This window comes from Sturnus vulgaris, chromosome Z (genome assembly GCF_052056855.1).
Source record: "Sturnus vulgaris isolate bStuVul1 chromosome Z, bStuVul1.hap1, whole genome shotgun sequence".
Classification (NCBI taxonomy): domain Eukaryota; kingdom Metazoa; phylum Chordata; class Aves; order Passeriformes; family Sturnidae; genus Sturnus; species Sturnus vulgaris.
In genome coordinates, this window is record NC_142283.1 from 42,242,700 (window position 1) to 42,265,493 (window position 22,794).

At 37.9% G+C, this 22,794-nt stretch overlaps 1 protein-coding gene across 1 annotated transcript; it reads right to left on the bottom strand.

Moving 5' to 3' along the window:
• Positions 1-1,210: 1,210 nt before the first annotated feature.
• HABP4 (hyaluronan binding protein 4) lies at positions 1,211-22,794 on the bottom strand. The gene is made up of 8 exons (XM_088156592.1): positions 22,361-22,794; positions 14,341-14,488; positions 13,410-13,571; positions 13,152-13,223; positions 11,314-11,397; positions 4,548-4,716; positions 2,767-2,949; positions 1,211-1,747 (listed from the first exon to the last, which is right to left on the bottom strand). Exons 1-8 carry the CDS (start codon positions 22,746-22,748, stop codon positions 1,691-1,693), a joined length of 1,263 nt encoding a protein of 420 aa, XP_088012718.1. The 5' UTR covers positions 22,749-22,794; the 3' UTR covers positions 1,211-1,690.

The window sequence follows — 22,794 nt, forward strand, 5'->3', positions numbered from 1 at the left end:
AAGAAGGGAAGAACAAGCAAAATATTCCAAGAACCCCACAGACAAAAATCACTTCCATTACACATTAATTAAATTGCCATTTTTGGCAGAAACAAACAACACTTTACTTGTAAAAAGGGCGACATCAGGCAAATCTTAAACTGCAGTGATTTCAAGTAACACCTTGTGACTACAAAGTGAAGGAGTCATGTATTATTTCATCCAGTTCAGTTACTCAATTAGCAGTAGCATGGGTTCCTCTAACACCAGCACTTTGCTTTTGCACGTTCTTCCTATTACAAGTCAGAGCATCTCTATGCCATTACAATGAACTTCTTGCAGAATACAAAATCTCATGTTATAGCAAATTGTCATATAAGTAATTTAACAGTGTAAAAAGAAATTCTTTGGGCTTAACTACTCTGCAGACCATCAGTTTGAAGCATATAGAAAAGAGTCTTTCTAGGATGACTACATCCTATTTGAAGAAAGCCTTATCAGTGAGAAAAGTCTTTTAAGATTGTGAGTATTCTTAGAGCTTACTCCAAAGCAAAACTTTTTTTCTAAGTATCCACTATTTGCTCTCAAAGGAGACCACTCAGAAGTGAGGCACAGAACTAGAAAACGTGAAAGGTTTATATCATCTGCTTTGAAAGAATGTGTTCAAGTTGAGCAGGCATTTGAAGATTCCTGTGAGGCTGACAGCTACTTCCAAAATGTCCAGTGTATTTGTCCTCTCATTTCTGTCATCACCTCTGGCACCATTTTCTTTTTTCTCTCAGATCCCCCAGAACAGCTCTCAGTGTCCCCCTTGGACAGGAAACAGTTAAAAAATCTGGCTCAAGTATGTTAAAGCTGCAATGAAAGAACATTGCATCTCATCCCCAACAAATTTCTTGGTAAGGCATGAAACATTTCAGTTTGCAGTTGCTCCTGCTAAAATTAAGAGCTTCCTTAATAATTATTATTTTACTTAATTTTCAAAGTAATTGCAGACTATATCTTGTTACTGAAGTAGGATTTATGGTTAGGTGTCAATTCAAAAATCCTGTGCTGCCTTGATTTTAAAGATCACTTCCATTTAGAGAAACGTTCACTTTTTTTTGGTGAGTACAGATTGCTGGTTAGGGTTTGGGTTTTTTCCCCCCACTTTTATTCCCCCAGACTACATCCAAATAGCAAAAGCTTCTACCTACCACTGACTTCTTAAAATAATACCTCAAACCCAAACCAGTGTGCACTTTTCTTTATTTGCCAAACTGAAGACGGCAACTTGCAACTGTCTGAAGTATACACTTCACCCAAAGGAAACAGCTTTCAAATGTACAGTGAAATTGAGTCCCAATTGTAGATCATGTTGTACAGTTTGCATTTCACCATGGTGTCATGGAGAACTTAATATAATCTCTATATATACATTTTTAAACACTCTTCCCTTTAACTTCACTTGAAGCCTAGTAGGGAAATACTGTAAGCCTTCCCATAGGTTTCACAAATGGAGGCAGACACTGGAACCTGTGACAGGATCCCAGTCCACCCATATTTCGAGAACCCAACTCTATTAGCAGACAGCTGCAAACATTCCACACCAAACACCCAAACAACTTTCCAAAAGGAAACAAACAGGCTTCCTTAATCCACACCAGCATAGAGCTGGTCTCTTCATAGTTACAAACTGACTTTGAGATATACCACCATTCATGATGGGTCTTCAAGCTAAAGCTGGAAAATCCTCAGGATCATCAGGATTTGGAGCAACAAGCTGCACCTATAAAGGAAGAAAAGAAGTTTTATAAAAACGAATGCATTTCAAAAGTATCTGACAGCTATGTATATATATTTTACCCTCAAAAGGGTTCATTCTTCTACTCAAATGCTACTACTACTAAATGCTACTTCTACTGAAATTGTATCTATCACTATCACAAACTTTTACCTCAGAACTTATGATTACTATAATTCCTTCTCTGTGAATGTTTTTATAATGCTGCCTAGAGAGGACCAGAAGGTCACAAGTTCTGCAGCATGGAATGAAGAAAAAAGTAAAGCAGTCTCAAGCAAAATACTGCATATTTTTAGAAGCAGCATTGTTATATTTTTGTATTCTAGGACTACTGAACATATTGGGTTGTAATTTTAATCTCTGTGATCTGTTACCATAAAGAACCTTTTTCTTCCAGGTGAAACAAATCCATATTATTCTGAAAGTTCCCGGTCTTAAAGCATTTTAGTCACAGTAAAGCTTCTGTTATAGTATAAAGAATAAAGATGCCATTTTCCAGTGTGCAAATGCTTTTTTTCACAAAGGACAAGATAAGTGGAAGCTTTTTATAATAGTTATATTGAACACATGAATCATTCTGTAGGATCACAGATTTACTGATCTCACTGTCAGTAATCAAAGTGTTACTGTTTCATACTGATTTTTTTCAAAGAGATACAAGCCTTTAGTTATTTTAATTACTTCGCAATTTACATCAAAACTCATTGCATTTTTTCCTCTAGTAACCATTAGAGCATCTAGTAATCAGACCTTTTGAAATGTATGTATTTAGGGTTGTGAGCCTGAATCAGTATTTAATTTCAAGTAACATAATATGGGCCAGGAACTCAATATGCAGGACAACATACTATGTATGAGACGGGAATTAGAAACAAACCTGTTACTACGGAAATCAAAATTCTACACAGAAAGGGGCAGGACACACACAAACACCATCAACAACAGAAAAAAACAAACCAACAAACAAAAATCCAAATAAACAACAAAACCATGAAGTCCATTACCACTACTTCTGTTCGAGGCCCTGTCTCTTCAGATCTTCTGCCACGACCACGACCACCTCGTGCTCCTCTTGATCCACGGCCAGGGCGAGGAAGACTCCCAAAATGAATATCCAGCTGAGAAGTTATATCTTTCACTGGTTTTCGAAAGACATGAGAATCATCTTCAAAGTCTTCTTTTTGCAACTAGAGAGAAGATATGGTTAAAGCCTACAGTTTCCATGGATGAGCTTCTCCCCTCCCAGCTATGCATTCACATTTATATTACAGACTTAGCAGCAGATGAACCAAGATGGCATCTGGAGAAGAAGACAGGCCTTAACTTGCACAGGATTTTAACACTGATGAAGTAATTGCAGCTTCCCAGATGCCTGGGATAGTTCTTTGCTGGCTCAGATATTCCTGGCAACAAAAGATTCTGTACCAACTCCATAATACTGAAGAGGTTTGTCAGAAATATAATCTAGGAGGTTTTCAAAGGGACTAGAGCATCAAACCTAAGCTACTTACCTCTACAGTTATCTCAAAGTAATAGATAAAAGGTCATACCAAAGGTACTTAATTGATGTATTCATCTACATGCCTGCAGCTATGAGATTACTGTGGTTTTAACTGCATGCTCCTAATAGCTACTGTCAGACTACTGCCCAGCATAACTTTAAGGGGGACTGTAGTAATGATAAAGTATGAGTATGTTAATTCATCCCTTACACTGATTAATCATTTATTCAGTGTCTAATTCAGGAATTTCACTTGCCTAGGTTACACAGTTTCTGTACCTCCTGTTCTGTGTTCATTTTAGCAAGGTCTCTTGATACTACCAGAACAGAAACTTCATGGGCAAAAGGAACAGAAGCGTGTATGTATTCTTCACACACCTGTGTTCTCTCTTCAGAGTCTATGGAAAGCACTCTCCCCCCAGCTCTACCACTACCTCTCGCAGAAAAGAGGGGATAATGGCAACTCTGACCTAAAAAGTTTCACTAAAAAGAATGCAGACTCAATGATCTAAAAGTGATTAAGCAAGTTCTGATCTTAATATAAGTACAGAAAATCTGTGCATTCATAAATGCATGTAGACTTCAAGGATCAAAATTCCATTGTGCTAGACTATATGCATATATATAGTGACCCCCAAAATCTGAAATCTAAGTAAGCTAGAATCTGAAAGAAGCTTCCCCTCTCTCCTCGGAACAAGTAGTTCTCCCTGAAATTTCAATCTAAATAGTATCACGGAGTAAAATTTAGGGGAAATGGGGAGGGAATGCACACTACAGCACCACAAGCTCTAAGAAGCCGGACTTGAAAAAACACACACCCTAAAAAGAAAAATTCATATTTCCAAGTCCACAATGAGATACATGCAAGTGTATACTGGCAAGTAAGCTAAACTGAGGAAAAGAAGTGTATAGTAAACCAAGTGTACAGAAGTGTAAAGTAATTTATAGAAGTAAAGAAGTGTATAGTAAACCAAAAAGTTTCATAAATCAAGTTTTTTTAGCATTACCAGAGACCTATACGGGTGGCAGCAGCTGAGCCATAAGGTACAAAAACTTGGTATTGATATATTTGCATAGAAAATAGGGGCAGTGATCTGAGACAAAAAAGTTGAACATACAATTTAAAGCCAGTTTTAGGGCACACGTCATTGCAGTGATAAAGCTTACATACTGTTTTCTTGCCTATTCAGATTATACTAAAACTAGTAGGAAAAAAACCATAGATACCATTTCCTAACCCTGGGCATAAAGGAGAATTTGCAGAATTCTTGGGTCAATGCTTACATCATCACTGTATTTTGACTTGTGAATCACCACTGCTTTGGAAGGAACAGTGGATTCTGGCTTCCGAATGTTGAATTCGGGCTTTGGTCGATTCCGTTGCTGAAGATTTTTCCACTCATCTAATGTCATTTCTTGAACCACTTCTTCCATTGGCTCTCCTTCAGCAGGTCTAGAGTTTACAGTTTTAAAGTAAAAAGCATTAGCTTGCAACATTCCAGGATAAACAAGAACACTTATCTCCAAAATAAGGATACTAAACAAAACATTTAGAATGTTTCTCACCAAATTATTGTCAATTTCACTTATTCGCCACAGTAACTTTGCATGATAGTTTTACATTAATGTAGCTTAAGAGTATTTATGCACTCTGAAATTAGTCATATGAGCTAATGCTTTCTGCAGCTCCACCTAGTCTCATCCTGAATTCAAGCAGAATCAGATTCTAGACAAAATCATTCTTTTGATCTGGCATATTCTTAATCCCACAGTTTAATAGTGGATCTACCCCTAGCAAATATAGCCACAGTAAATAAAAAACCCCAAAAACACGCAGAGCAGTTTTAAAACACCCCAACTGCATGGTTTCATTGCCTTGTACTGCACAATGAAGATATGAGATGAATTCATGTTTCAGTGTAGTTTTCAGTCATCAAAAATTATCATCATATGATGATCGCACCATGGGATCTTCCAGGTAATTATTAACATTTCCTTTGTTAATTTCACAAGATGCTTCCTTGGATTTTTTTGTCAGATGTAGTAACAGACAAGCAGAGAATATTTATCACTTGGCAAAACCAGATTAATCCTAGTCAAATTTTCATTTGTCACTAAGTACAATAATATATGTTCTAGAAAAACATATGGAATACGTCAGAGGCTGCCTTGCATACTTTTGAACTGCAAAGACAGAAGGTTTTATGTCTGTAAGACAAAGAGAGATAAGATACATAAGCAAAAAAACTCTTCTCTTCCACTGCTTGAGTACTCTTCTGCCACTTTTCTGCTGCTGATCACGGCCTGCCCGGGAGAGCAGCTTTTAGAACACTAAAAGTGTACATTTATTGATACCTACAGAAAGCTATTTGCTACTAACCAGCATCACAAAGAGGGAGCACAACTTCATAAATCACCATAACTGTCTGCTACATCAACAAGCTAAATACTATGAACTACAGGAAAGCCCACACTGATTACTCCAAGACACTTGAGAAACCATTTCTCCTTACGCAGAAAACTGCTATGAATTACAATAGCAGTTGGAACTGACTAAGTATTTCCCTAACAACTTTTCTGGGAAGTCCCTTCATTAGAACCTGTTTAGGGGAGAATGGAGATGGATTTGGTTTTCCTCATTCAGTCATAGTTCCACAGTCCTATCAAATAATTATAATTTCCCCAACGTAAAGTTACAGTTCTTTTAGGTGCAAGTTGGAATTTTATCATGGAAATATGCAGACTCAAGTGACAATCAGTGATTGTGTGTATTTTATTTTTAAAGTTATAAAAGCAACCTATTGGAATATACAATTTTTTGAGGACTGTTCTGTACATTGTAGAACTAACCTATATAGGAACAGGCCAGGTCCCTCTTCTTACCTGATTCTGCAGTAAAACATTCCTATTTCTTGCCAGTCAAAATTAGACAGTATTTTTCTGAACATTCAGCATATGACTGGGAGAAGCAGAAGTGAACACTAAAGCAACCCTTAATTTTAGTTCTAGGATAAACACAGTTCTAAATTCATTTCACAGAAGAGTAACAAATACAGAAGTCCTGTACTACATGCCTGCCCTCTGACATGCCTTTATGCCCTGTTATTTTGAAAATTCCTAATTTATCTACCAGAAATTCAAGGTTAAAAGACTGGTAAGCAGTCTGTAGTTCCATGCTCACAACAATTTGAAACTGTGTTGGAAGGACTGTTAGGGAAGAACAATAAATAGTTTACTGAGTCACATAAAAAGGGTACTGGTGAAAAAAGCAGCTACTTCTGGGAAAACACCAACGGATACTGTTGCACCTGTGAGAGTACTAAGAACACACAGCACCCAAAACATTTCAATTAGTTATCTTCAAGAGTAAGAAGCCAGATAACTTTTGATCAATTATATGAAGCTTCCAACTTGGGAATAAGTGTTAGAAAAACAAGACCAGTGGTAAACACTCAGAGGAATTACAGAGAAACATAACATAATAAAAGTGTCTATTAAACTGGTTTAATTTTTCCTAACCCACTCAATAAATCGCATATCTGAACTTTGGGAAATCTTTTTTCCTCCTCTCCCATGAACCTTTCACCATATTACAGAGACAATGTTTCAATCCTTGGCAAGAGCTGCAGAAAGATACAGAACTGATAGCAAAAAGTACTTGACAACTAGCTATCAATATTTCAATGTGCAAAAGAGAACTAAGAACGTGAGCGGGAGTTTAACAGTGAAAATTAATATTTAATGCATTTTTTGTGGCACAAAGATTGCACAAAAAAAGGGCAATAATGTAAGTATTCAAGAACACTGAATGGCTAACCACTCAGTGGTATGAGATGCTAAAGTGATCCAGTGACTTGAAAACAAGCAACCAAAACAACAATCACCAGAAAGTCCCAAGAACAACTAGAAATATATACTCAGGCAAAAGTATCAGCCACCCAAACACAGAAAGAAGCATTAACAAGGCAGAAGCTCTAAAGGAGGGACCTCAATTCCCCAGATTGTGCAGGAGTATTGAAGAAGGAACAGATACTTGACTGCAAGAATATACTATGTATGAAGAGGAGCCACATCAACAGTTTTGTTTGGAACAGATGTTATTGCTGGTTGGGTGGAGCAACATCTCAACTGAATAATGTCTTCTGCATGGGAACAGGTGAGAAGGCTACAATAGCACTGCAAGACACAAGTCTAGAACACATGATGTACATGGGAAGCCTTTAAAGAAGTGCAAAGGAAATATAAATAATGCTTTTAAAAGTTTTGCATATCCATAACATTAAGACAAGATATCATGGAGGAAAAAAACCTAAAATACTAGCTTCTATTTTTCTAAGTATTAGAAAAAACATCAGGGGACATTGAAATCTTGATTAGCAGAGTACATTAAAATCAACTAGACAATGAGAAGCTACAACTAAAATTGATCATGCCTTGGCCCCAAAAGACCCCTTTCAGGTCTAAATTGCTATGATCATAAGATAACATGAGGACATTTGACCACACAGCAACTTGATCTCTCAAAAAGCAAACAGAGCTATTGCTTTGAAAAGTACACATACATCAAAAGCACCCACTTGTCAGTTCCAAAGGAAATACCTCTGGATTTACACTGCAAATATTTGGTTTTTTTCAACTGCAAAATACAGTTTTGGTTTTTATTGCAAAGGCTGGCTTTAACTGCTAGGTTATTGGCAGTACAAATTTGTTTTAGGATGTCAAAACTCCCAAGGGGAAATACCTATGATGAAGCACAGGAACAGAAACCCGCATGTCACATTTTGGACAGAAATTCAATTGCAGCAAGTTATCTTGGGCACCAAGCCAGCATGGAAGAGTGTTCTGTGCATTATTTTCTACCTCCTAACCTTATACATTTTTAGTAACTGCTTGATGTGCATTTTCATTAATCAAATTAATAAGCTCCTTGGCACACCGGCAATCATGCTTACAAAACACTGCAGACAACTAAGCACAACCTCTGGACGTGAACAAACTGAATTCACACAAAGTCCTACCAAATCACTAAATGAGAGCCTTCAGTAATGGTTCCTACAGCTTCAGTGTCTCCAGTGGATGGCAATAACGCTTTAACTATGCCTTGATTACTGTGGATACAGTAAACAAAATACTTTTTCTTTTTACCAGAAGGTAAATAGAAAGGAATGCCATTTAGCTCAGCTATTACTTTCGTATCATTAAAGATAATGATGAAGTCTCTCTCCAATCAGCTTTTGTATTATTCAGCTGCACAAAGCAAATGCTTAGCCAGCTTTTATCAAGAAGTCAATGACATGAAGCTTTCCCAGTAAACACACAAGAGCATTATCACCAGCTGTAGAAAAATTTAAAGTTAAACAAGGTAGGACCAAACAACAATCACACAAACTACTATGGAAGAAAAATACTGAATCAAATACTTTTGAAGCTCTGGCCTGATCTATGAATGGTATATCACCATTAAACAACAACAAAGAACAATAAACAACAACAAAACAAATAAATTCTATAAATAGCTAAAAGATCTTGAAGATAAATTGTTAAAGCTTCCTAATACATAACCACAATGATACATAGCTCCACCAAAAAGGAAAACTTACTTTTTTTTTCTCACATGATCGAAAACCCCACAAGATTAAATATAAGCTCTGCAAATGCCTTTAGGAATAGAAATTGATTAGCCCATGTAGTGTACTGAATAAAACCAAAAAATCTGATTTGAATTGGTCAACAAAAGTGAGTTTAGACTGTGAAGAAAAGTTCAACCAAAATCAGGAATATGAGGAAAGTTTATTCTGCACTGCCTGTGTATTTCATACAGGGTTGAGGTTAGGTTTTGCTTTTGCAGCAAAAAGCCCTGTATTAGCATGCAGTTTGGGATGATATAATTAGAGATAAACATTGCTGATCCATTCAAGAAGATTTGAGGATACAGGAAAAAACAACTTGATTTATTATACAAATATTAAAGAAACTCTTTCCCCACAATACTCTGCAAATAGAAGCTCAGGAATGGCAAAACAGAGTCCTAAAGAAGAAGGCCCATAACTTACAGGAGCCCATAGAACCTCTTATCCAGAGTTGCATGGAAATTAGCCAGTATCACATCAGAAAGCTACACACCATCTTCACACAGACATGTTACTCCCAACTTCCAAGAGTACAGTTTTTTACTTGCAATTTTAAATGGAAACACAAGAATGAAGACTTGGGTTTATTTATTTTCTCATTCTATCTCTTTCTCAATGCAAGCACACAACTGCAATAAAACAGTAGAAAATAAATGGTTTCCTTATAGTCACTGCATTTTAGAGTGAAAATGAGAAAGATCCTAGTAGCAGCCCAAGCAAACACACAACCCTTTATAATATTGAGGCTGTAGCCAAAAGCAGAAGGTAACACAAATTAGGCTATCTGGACAGCAGGGGCAACCTCTAAGCATGTAAATACATCCTTTAAATACATCCTGAAGCCTGAACACCATATCCTACAAGCTTTTGCTTTTAAACATTAAAACAACAACAATTCTATCATGTTAAGGTATATGCCATACAACCATCCCGAATGAACTAGGCACTATTCACACAATATCTCCTCATGTAAAATACGAAGGTGACACCCCCCAAAAGAAGTGCAGGGAGATTTATGCAATTCATGTTTTGTATATAGATTTGTAAGCCTTTGAGAAAGTATTTATTGCACTGAAAGGAGTACACAGCGCAAATTTTTGTACTTGTAGGTTACTTGCTTTTTTTGAACCATTTGAATTTCAGTGGACTATGCCTAAATTAATTAAAAAAAAAAATACAAATAGGAGTAAAATCGCCAGAAAGGCTCTCAGTCCGACTGAATACTTAGTGATCTCTAAGAAAGATGAAAGAGTTAATTTAACTGGCAGATTTTGCCAGAGGCCTTTTCCACTGTATACACTTCTCATGCCTTAAGCTCTAGAAAGAACTGATATTGGGACATATCTACAGAGAGCTTGAATTGAAGTAGAAACAAGTACAAGTGTGAAACAAAGCAACTGACAAAAAAAAATTTAAAAGCTGAATAACACTTTTCATATTTAGCTAATACAGTCCATCCAGTACCTACACTGACCAGCTGATACAAGTTAGCCTAGAAACATTTTTTACAGTCATAATTTTTCCATGTGTATATACCTTTAATATATATGAAAACCTACTCTAAAATTAAAAGAATCAAAACTGAACTTCTTGCAGGGTTAAACAACCTGAACATATAAAACAGGTTTTGTTGTCTAGTTAGCTTTATAATTAAGAAATGAACCCATATCACTAATATCTGGAGCTGTTTCATGAGGTAAAAAAAGGCTTCACAGCAATAGAAGAGGTTGACATACTTCACTAACCATCTTTCACTCATTAGGAGATATACACCACATGCTATTTAATCATTCTTTAAGTCTCTTTAGAGACTTAAAGACTGTCCAGTTATTTTTCCTAAGCCAGTGTTCATTTATTTGCTGTGACACTGATTAGAATGAAAGTCATTAGACGAGGGGCACATTTCTCTCCCATTTCTCTACTTCTAAGGCTCACTGCATTTCTAGAAAGTCTTTCCAAGTTCTGCCGTGGCCTCTCATGAATAGTGGATACCTGCATGATATTAGTGATTGGTGAATACAAACTTAGAGTAGCTCAGTGTATATTTTAAATGTGTACAATTGCATGGGCACCTTGAATATCTGTTCTCAGAGAATGTCAAAAAGCATGGTAGTTTCTACTGTCAGACAAGCTAAAAAGGTAAAACATAGTATGTAGCTTGCCCTTAAATTATCACCAAATCTTAGGAAGTTAAGCATCACTGTGCAATTAAATGCAATCTCCAACTGTTGGTTGTATAAGTTTTAGTCAGAATTAGGGGCACACTTCCCATATTCACAAATATAAGACAAAGTTCTTCTATTTTTAAATACATGCACTTTCAAAACTTCACATTTCAAGTGTATCTCTCAATACAAGTACATCAGTAAGAGTTAATAGTTTCCTTTGCATTTAGAAAGAAAATATTTGTCTGACTGTACTTGCTCAGAGGCTCCCCTTCAGATGTCCCTGGCTGTTCAGGAGTTTCCACAGTCTCTTCCACATATGCAGTCTGTTCCGTCCCACTAAAACAGTAAGCAAACAGACCAAAACAAAACACACACAAAAAAAAAATAAAAATCAAAAGTCTTCATGAGTCACACTGGAAGAAAACCAAATCAATATACTCCTTTTACCAGAATCCCTTGGTAAGGAGAAAAAAAAAAAAAAAAAAGGAAAACTCTTTGATCATAAGCAGAAAGATATATTAAGCAAGTAGTTGAGCAACTAACAAAATGAGTAATATTGGGAAAACACAATTTCTGTTTCCTTTAAAAAAAAAACATGTATGAAGGTGAAATAATTCAATCCTGAATACTAATTAAGATTAGTATTAGTTGTCAATATAACACTGACATAAGGGGTTGCCTTTTTTCCTCTTTTAAAGAATTAAAGTTTACATTTTCTTTAACATGGACTTTAATTCACTTGCAAATGACAGCAGGAACTTATTTTCATTCCAGCAGCAGGCATACATATTTAAAATTAACACCTTTTAGCTTCAATGCATGATTAGCACAATTAGAGCACAGACATGCTTTTAGAATTTTTCAGAGCTTTAATTTTATGTCACTTCTACCATATCACAAAACCGTTAATATAAGTTCTGATGCTACTGAACTGAAAAAAAACAAAAACAAAAAACACCAAACCTTAACTAGGGAGAAAACATGTAAGGGCAAATAAATACCTTGTAAGTTTATGAAGCCTTTTCTGATATCCTACAGAAAACAGTTTTCTGCTAGCTAGTTCTGTACTATCAGTTCAGAACAATGTTAACCTAACTGATCCTTTGAAAAGCCAGAATACCTAATCAGTCTACTCTTAATGTGAAATCCTGTATAAGGGAGAGAAATTAGTATAACCTTTCAGAAGATTTTGGAATATCAAGGCCCAAAAATTACACACCAAGACTGTATTTTTCAAACTTTTAGCATTATTGTCCAAATCCATTAAGTTTTAAAACTTAGATTTCATTCTAAAATAAAATTTTGTTTTTAAAACAATTTTGTCAGTGCATGTGTATGTGGCCAAAGATATTTGCAATAAGTTAAAAGCACTGCCTTTTCTCCATCCTTTATCAGCCTTCAATTAAAGAGTTCTAGATGTATACAAGAACAAAAGCTATTTGAAGAGATGCAAGGAATAGACAAAAGCCAACATAATCAGTAAGGTGTTAACAAATCTGAACAGAAACCAGTACCACTAAGAGATATACAGAACTAAATGGAAAATCCCTGGGGTTTTTTTTAACTCGAAGTGGTCATTAGTCACATTATGCTTCTGTGATTTTTCTAGCACTTTAAAATGTACTTCAGTGGCACAGTCAGCTCAATATTACCTTCAGAGCCACACTGAATTATGCTACAATTTTGCAATTTAGAAATTATCCATAAAAGTCCCAAAGAGAGACTGGACTTTAAGGCCAGTAATAGACTTTGAATCTTAGAATCAGCATTTTGGAGCAATTCCATTAAATATCAGTCACACTTATTTGACTATTGAGAAAAGTAATAACTTATCTCCATTAAAAGACAACTCAGCTCCAGTCAAAGGATTCTGGCAGTCTTGAGTAAACCAATATCGTCATGCCTTTGCTTCAATTTAATCTCACCATCATGAAGGAGCCAAGTTAAGAAAACTAAAATTACATTAATTACAACAACAATAGAAAGTGATGCTTATAAAGCTCAAAATGGCCATGAAACTGATGAAAATTATGATCTAACATCAGCCACAAAAAATTACAATCTGTGATGGGCACAAGTATATGACATACCTCACATCATGTTTAATTGTTCTGCAATTGCGAGCTCCACCTTCACCCTTTTTGTCATCTGCTTTCACTCCTCTAGAGAAGAAAACAATTCTATGAGTTTAAGAGGTTTTTTTCCTTTTTTTATGACCTTAAACTAAAAGCAGTATTGACTTTTTGCCAGCCAACCTAGACATAGTAGAAGGGAACAGAATACCTAAAAGACACTACTGCAGTGCTAACTATTATTTACTTGTAAGAAATGGCACACAGAACACTCACGTTTTATCGTTCCCACTTTGTTTTTCAGATTCTCGTTTTCTTCTTTGATCAAACCCATCAAAATTTCCATTTAATCCACCACCTCTTCCTCTACCTCTCATTCCACCTCTTCCACCACCACGACCTCTTATTGGTCTTTCATAGTCTAATCTTTCCACTGGTCTAAAAAGAAGATAATTAGTCAGATTTTTGTTTTTTAACCATAAGAAAAAAATCATATTGTTATATTTATGCAGCTGTGGGACACATCAGTATATAACAGCTATTGCACAATTTTTAGCATGCATCTGGATACAGTACACACTACAGCTGTTTTGGTTCTGTCATTAGAAATGGACATAAACTGGAGGAATCATTACAGCACACAGGAACAGAAAGATCAGCAATTATTAACACTGAAAACATTACAGAAATTAAAGAAAACATTATAAAACTGTCAAATCTTCACAACTTTATTATGCAATAGCTCCACCATCTAAACCCATATTCATATGCAACCGCTAAAAATTTCAGATAACTTGTTAAATATCAACTATCATGGTATAAAATAAGAACAGCCACATTCTGAAGTATTAAAGGATTAGGTGGAATCTTCTAGTACTTACGAAGAAAGCAAAATCAATATGCGTTCACTGTCTGAGCAGTAAATTCCAACTTGGAACCTCCCACATGTTCTGCAAAGCTTGCTATGTGAGCTCAGAAATGAACATTATAAAGATGCTGCTGACTAGGGGGTACATTTTCAGATCTTTACATTTTTCACTCTTGCCTTACATTTCTAACATTCAACAAAAATGTTCCAAGTCAACCTCCAAGGAAGTCCTGAAACTACAGCTCTGACAGGCATGAAGTAGTCTTGCAAAAAAACCTGCACACTAATAATGCACAGATCTGCTGTGAGGGACCTTAGTTCTCTCGGCAGAATACATACCGTTCTACTGAGAATTCCACTTGTCTTTGGGCTCCATAGGGACGGTATTCCCTGAAAGATGGTCTCCATTCAGTTTTGCCTTGTTTCCACTCTGTACTTCTGCCGCTAAATCCTTGTTGTTCTCCCTGCCTGGGCGCTCGCTTTGGACCTACACAAAAGTACACAGGGATTACTGACAGCTCAACAGTAACACAATTGCACTTACCAAACTACTGACTGAAGCGAGTTGCCTATGCATCCAAAGCCAAGTCCACCAAAATATTAAAAGTCCTTATAGCTAATGTTGCCACACAATATTTGTTTGAAAGACACGCACCTATCTTTCCTTCTGTATTGATGAACCTGCTAAATACTATGGATTTTGACACAGGTCAGAGATTTCCAGAAAAGACAGTCTAAAAAAAGAAATCTCTTTTTGCTCATAGGGTCACCTCCTCACAACTGCTGTTCCCTGGAGGAAAGAAATATCCAACAACACTAAAGGTCTCTGAGTTCAGGTGTCAGAGACCCAAATAAAAAGTAGAAAGACTTCAACACTACTAATTCCAGAACATAAACATATTCCAAGATAACATATATTTAAGGTTTTTAGAGTTTTGTTCAGCCATGGTTGGGGTCGAGAAGGATCAGGTTGGGCAGAATGAATGGAAAGAAATTGTGAATTGTAATTTGAAAACTGAGTAAACTGAAGTTTTACACTCAATCTGTATACATCTAGCAGAAGATTAAGGTTCTTTATGTGCTTCCTTTCCCATTTTCCTAAATTCTGTTCTCTATCCAGGACCAAGTTCTCCAGAAGAAAGCAAGCAAGCCATTTTGTCTGCTAGGCCTCTATATCTAAACCAACACCTTTTTTAAACAATAATGTTAGTCAATCAAGCCAGGAACAAGACTGGTGTCAAACAAAACTGGGCTACTGTTTCCACAAGAAGTACCTGTGGAATGCTGAGCAGATTACTGAACTCAGGCTAGTGGACAAGTGACAGTCCTGGCTACTCTACCTGTGTTGCTAGAATATAGAGAGAAAAAAGGTCATTTCATGCCACAATATTAAGATGCAAATTACTTCACAGCTCCATAGAAATGCCCATATACAAGATTTTTGATAAAAGCTTAGGTGGTGAGGATGAAGTCTAATATCATTTGTAAAAAGAAAACTTCAAGGAACTATCCAACTGGCGATTAAACCTTTTTGTTATGCAGTAAGAAAAGTCATATTTGTACAGAGAAGATAGTTTTATATGAGGTGCTAAGCGACTTCAGCTTTGCTTTTTTTTAAACTACAAACTACTTGACATCATACATTCCAGTAATTCTCTTTTCTGAAGCTTTGGAGTTACTTGATCCTTAGAGCAGTGAGCATATTTGTATTACCCAAATTATGATGTAATCTCTGGATAAAGGACAACTTCTGAAATCAGTTTCTGATCAAGTTCTTCAAATCAGGACATTTTAACACAATGCAAAATTATAAAAGATACAGATTTGTACATGCTGTTGGGAAACACCTGCGCAACACACATCTCAACTAGACTACCAACTCTGCAATTGTTAATTCTAAATCGGAATCTTGCTGTGGAAAAAAATAACTACTAATTTCTGACCTCATTTCAGTTATTTTGTTTGGATCTGAATGCACAACAGTGCATAGAAGACTATGGTGTTATTTATTTTTGATCCTCTCATTGGCTATCAGAAGCATTAGTTATTCTAAAAAGATGCCTTTGGCAAGAATGTAGTAGAGACACCCATCCCTACATACTTAGTACTAACCTCAGTTTCACCTTGAGATTCAAAACGCTCCTTAGAACTAGCAAAACAATGCCCAAAAAAAGATGCAGAAGTAATTTCAAAAAATATAGTGTTTCATTCTATTACCCAGTACCACTTAGAAGTACTTCAAAACAAGTCTTCTTTGCCAGACATGTCAGTGTATTACATGTCAGCAGCACTGAGCATACTGGATGGAGCTGTCTGTTCTACTCCGAATTTCATTGCAAGGCTATTTCACTTTGATTCGAACAGGTGGCTTCATTTACTGCAGACGGATTTTAAACACTAGAAGGACTATGTTCTACAGGTAGTAAGTGTCACAAAAACATCTTTAACTGGTATGACAGACATTAAGTAGTGGATTAAAGCAGTATGCAGCACCTGTATCTCTCTAGAAGGACAAGTCACCCTCCAGGCAGAAGTTTGTGTGACCTGCTTGTGAATCAGCACAGCTTTCAGCTCTGCATGTAAGTGCAAACCAAACCGGAGCTTGGCAGCAGCAACAAAGCAACAAAGAAAACAATTTTGAGGAATTTTTTAAGCACACCAGGGTAAGAGAAGACACCAACTACCAAGGCTGGGGCAGTTAAGGAAATCATTGAAAGAAATTATCTGGGCAGAGGGAGTGGAATTTGAGTCTGGAGAAAGAAAGAATATTCCAAGCTGTAAAAGGAATATTGGTAATAGGTCACATATCTGTGTGTGTAACACAAACTGATTCTTAAACAATATAGCAGACAAACCGCAAAACATTAATTGTTCCGAATTTGAAATCACTAATTTAATTACTATTACTTTAAAAGGATGTCATGTCTTGAATTCAGCAATTCTACTATTTGCTCCTTCCAACAGTGAGCTACATCATGATTTCTACAAGGTGTTCTACTCCAGCCAGCTATGGACAAATCCGTAAAATCAGCCTCTAGCGACCTTAGATCTTACACTGTTCACCAATGCACCTTCATACTGTGTAAATGGAAAACAGAGGCTATGCACTGGTGAGAAACTTTGATGCACTTGAAACCGAAGGAGGGGGGGGGAGAAGAGAAAAGAAAAGGGGGGGGAGAAGAGAAAAGAAAAGGGGGGGGGGGGAGAAGAGAAAGCATGCCCAATGGTATTACTGAAGTATTATTTACAGTATTTTCACAGAAATCCAAATCAGAACCTAAATGGAAACAGTCACATACTATCCCACTGTGTACTTTTTTTGCCGTTAAAGCTTTAAAGATATTATGCCTGTTACTTGCAATAAGACCGTATGTGACATTATAGACAGCAGTTAAATGCTTTGAAAGACTCCATGACCTCTTTCTGACAATAGTGGGAAAGTTTAATAAAAACAAAGGGAGGACTATTGTAGACTGAGTTTAGTTTGCTGGATTCTTTTATCTAAGTTGCTTTGCTTAGCACAAGCAAAGTGCTGAAGTTTTAGCCACAAGCTGCAAACTTTCACCTTGAAATGCTGAATGAGTCTTGTACTATTTAGCTACAATGAAAGGAGAATCCAAGCTAGAAGATTAAGAAGACATACCTATAATCAGAAGCTGCAACTCATCCAGCTAAAAACAGCTACAGAGAAAGAATGTGATAAGCATGTGAGCAAGAAGACCTCAAAACAAAAATCACCATTGGAGTAAGAGGTGCATGCAAGGTGTTTGAAGTATGCACAGAATAGATGCACAGGTTGTAAGGGTATAAAATCCCAGATATTTCTTTGTTCTGGGTCCCTCTGGTGAAACACCTAGCTTGAGCTGTTCCTGTTGCAGTACCACAAAATTATTGTTTTTTCCCCAGAAACTTGATGTCAGAGACTCAGCTGTGAGAAGCCTAGGGTGAATAAACTTCTTTAACAACCTATACATAGGCAAATAATCTTCCTTTACAACAAAACTTCATAACTGGAAACAGTAAAAGGCAATTCAGACACTCAGGCACTTATTTTGCTGTATTTTAGAGTGTAGAAGAATTAAGGCTCCAAAACCAGTTTTATTTTCTCCCCTTTAAAGGTGTGTGACCATGTGATTCTAATACCAAACTTCAAACAATTAATTTCATGAATTTAAGCATGGCTAATTACAAGATTTGCAGAAGAATAAGAGGATCCCAAAATACAAAAAAAAAGCTTCAGCTATTGCAAGCAATACACCAAAGAGGTACATGGAGTTAAGATTCTATCTTGTGGCATTTTGTTTTCATGTGTGCCAGTACTTACTGAATTACAGAATTGCCTACCACAACTTTCCTCCAGACAATCCTTATGATGCTCTAGTTGAAAGAATGCTATCAGGATAAACTTTTTAAGAATATGAAAATTACAGTCAGTCCAAGATAAAATTCCATAGAAACTTGCATGCCATTTTAAAACGACAGCTAAAAGCACAGTATTTAGGAACTATATATAAATGTTACCAGAGTCATGAAAGAAGAAAACCTTTTAGAAGTATTAGCAACAAAGATTTAGAGATTTCAAAAGAACCGAGTATTATTGCATGATCAACAAATTTAATTTTCCTGTACTGGTAAAGAATGCAAGCTCTGCAACTGGGCCTTTTGAATAAAGAGCTGGCAAATGCAGTTTGGTCACTATAGCAAGTATGAACCGAGTTAACATCAAGTGGTGCAACTACAAGAGCTGCAATAACTACAACCAGCCTTTACCCAAATCCTCAGCTAATATAGTCTAAAAGTCACAAAACAACAGCCAGTAGAAGAGAAAAATACACCTTTAAGGTCAAAAGTATAGGTTATGGTGGACAATGAAATAGGAGACCATTTTCTCCATAAAAAACAAAGTTTAAAAAGTTGTCTCCTTACAGTTCTGTCATTTCATAATAAATAGTTTGGATTCTAAAGGTCAAAGTACTGCATTATCTGGCAAAGTCCTCTCAGGAGGTTTGCTTCAAACTGGAAGTATCTCCAGAAATTTAATAAAATCTGCTCTGAAAAACTCAATGAAGAACTACATTAAAAGACAAAAAAAAAAAAGCTACCTTACAGAACTTTTTGACTAAACCTTCCACCCAAACATTATAACATAATATCAGAAAAATGTGACTACTGTAAAGCAAGATAGACGACTAGATGTGCTTCAAGTCTTTCTAAAGACCCTTTTTTACAGATTTAATATGCTCAAGAAATAATACTAGAATAAAACAAATCGTGAAACTTAACAAGACTTTGGGCAGTCCAAACGAGCAAACACCCTAGCAACTAGATAGAACAGTCTGGAAGGGTCCAAAGGGGGGGTTTATGAAGATGATCAGGCTGCAGAATATCCAAAAGAAGGCTGTGAAGGTTATGAAAAGGTTGGTGAGTCTGCCTTATGAGAAAAGACTGAAGGGGCCATGTCTCTTCTCCCTGGAGAAGGCTTCATATAAGCCACATCACAGTACCCTAGGTACTCGAAAGGCTACAGTGATGAAGGCTCTCTTCACAAGAAGCCCCATGAGGGTGAGTGGCTGCAGTGGGGACAAGTTGCACAAAAAGAGATTTCATCTGTGTTAAGGATTTCTTTTTAGTGCTACCTTACACAGAAACAACATTCTCAGGGTTAGCATCCGTCAAAAAAGGCTTTAAAATGTAACTGGACAAAGTAGCAGATGGGCTCTTCAAGGCTGCCTTTCCTAGAAGAGGTTGAACCAGACCATCCTTTGAGGTCCCTTCCAACACAGACTTTCAACCCTACTCTATAATGAGAGGATTCCAAGAACACAGTACAATACAGTGAATTCCATCATTTCAACTGTAATAACACCAGAATCTGATTCTGCTGTTCACATGGGTCTAGATGCTATTTTGTGGTGTTTAATTACTAATAAGTAGAATGAAGTTAGAGATAGTTATGCCCAAAATCAGGGGGGAAAAATCACTAAGAAAGTCTAGAAATAAAGTCTTAAGCTTAGTATGTTGTTTTTCTTTTTTTTTTAATGAAAATTTAAGCAATTAGTTTATCAATTTAGTAATTTTAATCATTATTATTTGTTTCCCCAAACAGAGGTGCACTCTTCTAGAAATGCATCTATTATTAGAAGCTTTATGCCAAACCGTGCGGGTACAAGGACACTCCCCAGAGGTTGGTCATTCTCAACTATTAAGTTGATAGCACCCTAACCATATATAAAATCCAGAAGCCTTCTGGTTGAACCCTATGTAACAAACCAACTTCGTATGGTCCGAATAAAGAGCTGACCCCTCCCTTCCAAAAAACCACAAGATTTTTCTCTCAACGTGCCACTTGCTTAACATTTGTCAGCTACATCACCACTTGTGTGTTTACCCTAACTCAGAGTTCTCTGCCATTCAGAGCAGACTTGCTAAGACAGTACATTCAAAGGAGGAACACACAGTCAAGACGAAATCCTGACTATCCACACGATTTTAGCATCTTAAACACCGTACTTTTATAGTCCTTACTTCCTAACAAGCCCAAGACAAAACCCAGAACAGATGCTATGTTTAAAGAAGAAAGTACATTTTTAAATACAGAAGCGAAATAACTCTACTTAGAATATATCTTTATGCCCTTTCACTAAGGATACTACAGTCAGCAGTCTTTTCTATGTTTTAAATTAGCCGGAAATTGAAACAAGGTGCACGTGCCTGTTGTCTCTGTATGAGAAAAGAGATTCCTTAACACCAAGGCTGCAGAGAAAAGTCAAAGACACTCCACAGGGCCACTGTGTATTGCCAAGAATGAAGACACCTACAGGCAAGCAGGAGGTAAAGCACGGTCTTCACGTACTACCATGCTCCTGGTGAGTTACTAATAACCACCAGTTCTTGTTCAAGAACTTTTCATCAGAACTTAAAGACTTCGCTGTTCACTGAAAAGACTCCTTCAATTTCTGTTGACAAACACAGTAAAGTAACCTTTAAATAAAATAAGCTGTTATTGTCTGAGTATTGGTCTTAGGGGACAAAGTCACATAGCTGCAGAGAAACCTCAAAAAGACTAGTTTCATATAACTGTTCAAAAAGACAGTGACAACTTGCTGATGTCTGCCTCTACAAAGGTGTTTATTATCCAGCACATATTTAGCACTGAAAGATTCTCTGTTCCACAAACTGCTACAAATGCATCAACTAACTGCTGTTGGGAAGAGTGGGAGACTGTAAGCGTAAGCAACAGAATTTGTAGCACTGGCAACAACTTGATAGAGCAACAACGCCAGTTCAAAGGCCTTTTTCTAGGGTATTAAAACACACAGTACAATTACTGTGGGTTTAACGGGAGCTTTTACTACAGGAAGAAAATATCTTAATAATAGATTACGTGTTAGGCTTCACTGCTTCCTGCAGGACAACGGGAATTCACAACTCAAGAGGGTGAAATCAGATCTTCTGCGCTGAGATTCTCAGTAATTGGAAACAATCCATCAATTCTCAGACACTTTAGATACTGAATCCAGCAACCTGAAGCTCAATACCGAGTAAGTAGTACCAATCAGACTCACTAAGATGTAACAATCAGTTCCAAATGCAAGGAGCTACAGCCCACAAAGCCTCCAGCTGCAAAGAGGACTGCGACAGACTTTTTTTAGTACAAAAGCCAACCGACTCCCTCTTTCCCCAAGTAATACTATGTATCAAAACCTTGCAGCTGACCATCTCTGAACACCGTGCCGAAGAGTTACCCGAGGAAATCAGCTTTTATTTAAAGGCTGGATCATCAAGGCAAGCTCATGGCAAGATAAGCACAGATCCCTGGAGACGTAAGAATCCTGAAGACACTGAAAGGCCAGAAAACTCACAGGTACCGAGAATTCACGCCTGGAAACTTCAGACACGGGAGGATACTGTCCAGGGTGACAAGCAATGAAAGGCAGCAACAGGGCCGCTAAACCAGCATGAAAACTGTAGATGCCACAGCGTAGGAGTAAATGCTCTTGCACTTGTCTCTTGGGGATATTGCTGAAGTTTTCATTTACATATTCAAGGCCTTCTCGGCTGGAAGCGCTCCGCAACATTGTATCGGGACGGTGCCCAAGTGTCACCGCTTCCTCTGAGGGGACTTTCAGGCGCATTCACCACGCTGACCACACCAGGAACCGAGTTCTGTCGGCCCTACCATGACAGCGCTACCCCCGCCACGCCGCGGCTGCCAAGAGGCCGGTGAAGCGCGGAGCCCACGGCCACCCAACGCCGCGCCGCAGGGCCCGCACCGGGCACGGCAGCGCCGGCAGCCTCCCTCCCTCCTTCCCAACACCGGCCGCCGGTCCCCCCGCCCTCGCCCCGCCGGGACGCGTACCTGGCTGCGGCGGCGCCGCAGGAGAGGGTGCCGGACAGCTCTCCGGCTGCTTGCGCTCCTTCTGGGTCTCCCTCCTGCTGCCACCCACACGGCCACCGGGCACGGCTCTCCTGGCGACCGCCGCCGCCTCGTCGCGCTTCTTCCTCTGCTGCTGGCGGCGCTCGGCCTCGCGCAGGATGTCGAACGGGTCCGACTCGTCGTCCAGCAGCTGGTAAAAGCGATTGGCCACGGAGCACCCGAAGTTCTCCTGCATGACGGCAGCCACCGGGCTGCCCACCAGCCCCGTCATCATTCGCACGGCCGCCTCTCCTCCCCCGACCGCCCCCTGCTGCTGCGCGGAGCCGAAACAACGTGCACGCCGGGCAAAAGAAGTGACGGCCCGGCCCATGCGCCGCCTCAACGCCCGCAGAAACGCCGCAGCTTCCCGCAGCCCC

Bases quoted from the DNA above. Each gene is read 5' to 3' on its own strand.
- HABP4 (XM_088156592.1), bottom strand. From the start codon at position 22,748: ATGGGCCGGGCCGTCACTTCTTTTGCCCGGCGTGCACGTTGTTTCGGC. The intron at 4,717-11,313 runs GTACAGTCAGAC...TGTAAACTCTAG, and splicing joins GAAGGGGAGCCTCTGAGCAA to ACCTGCTGAAGGAGAGCCAA. The intron at 1,748-2,766 runs GTAATGGACTTC...CTTCCTTTATAG, and splicing joins GGCCTCGAACAGAAGTAGTG to GTGCAGCTTGTTGCTCCAAA.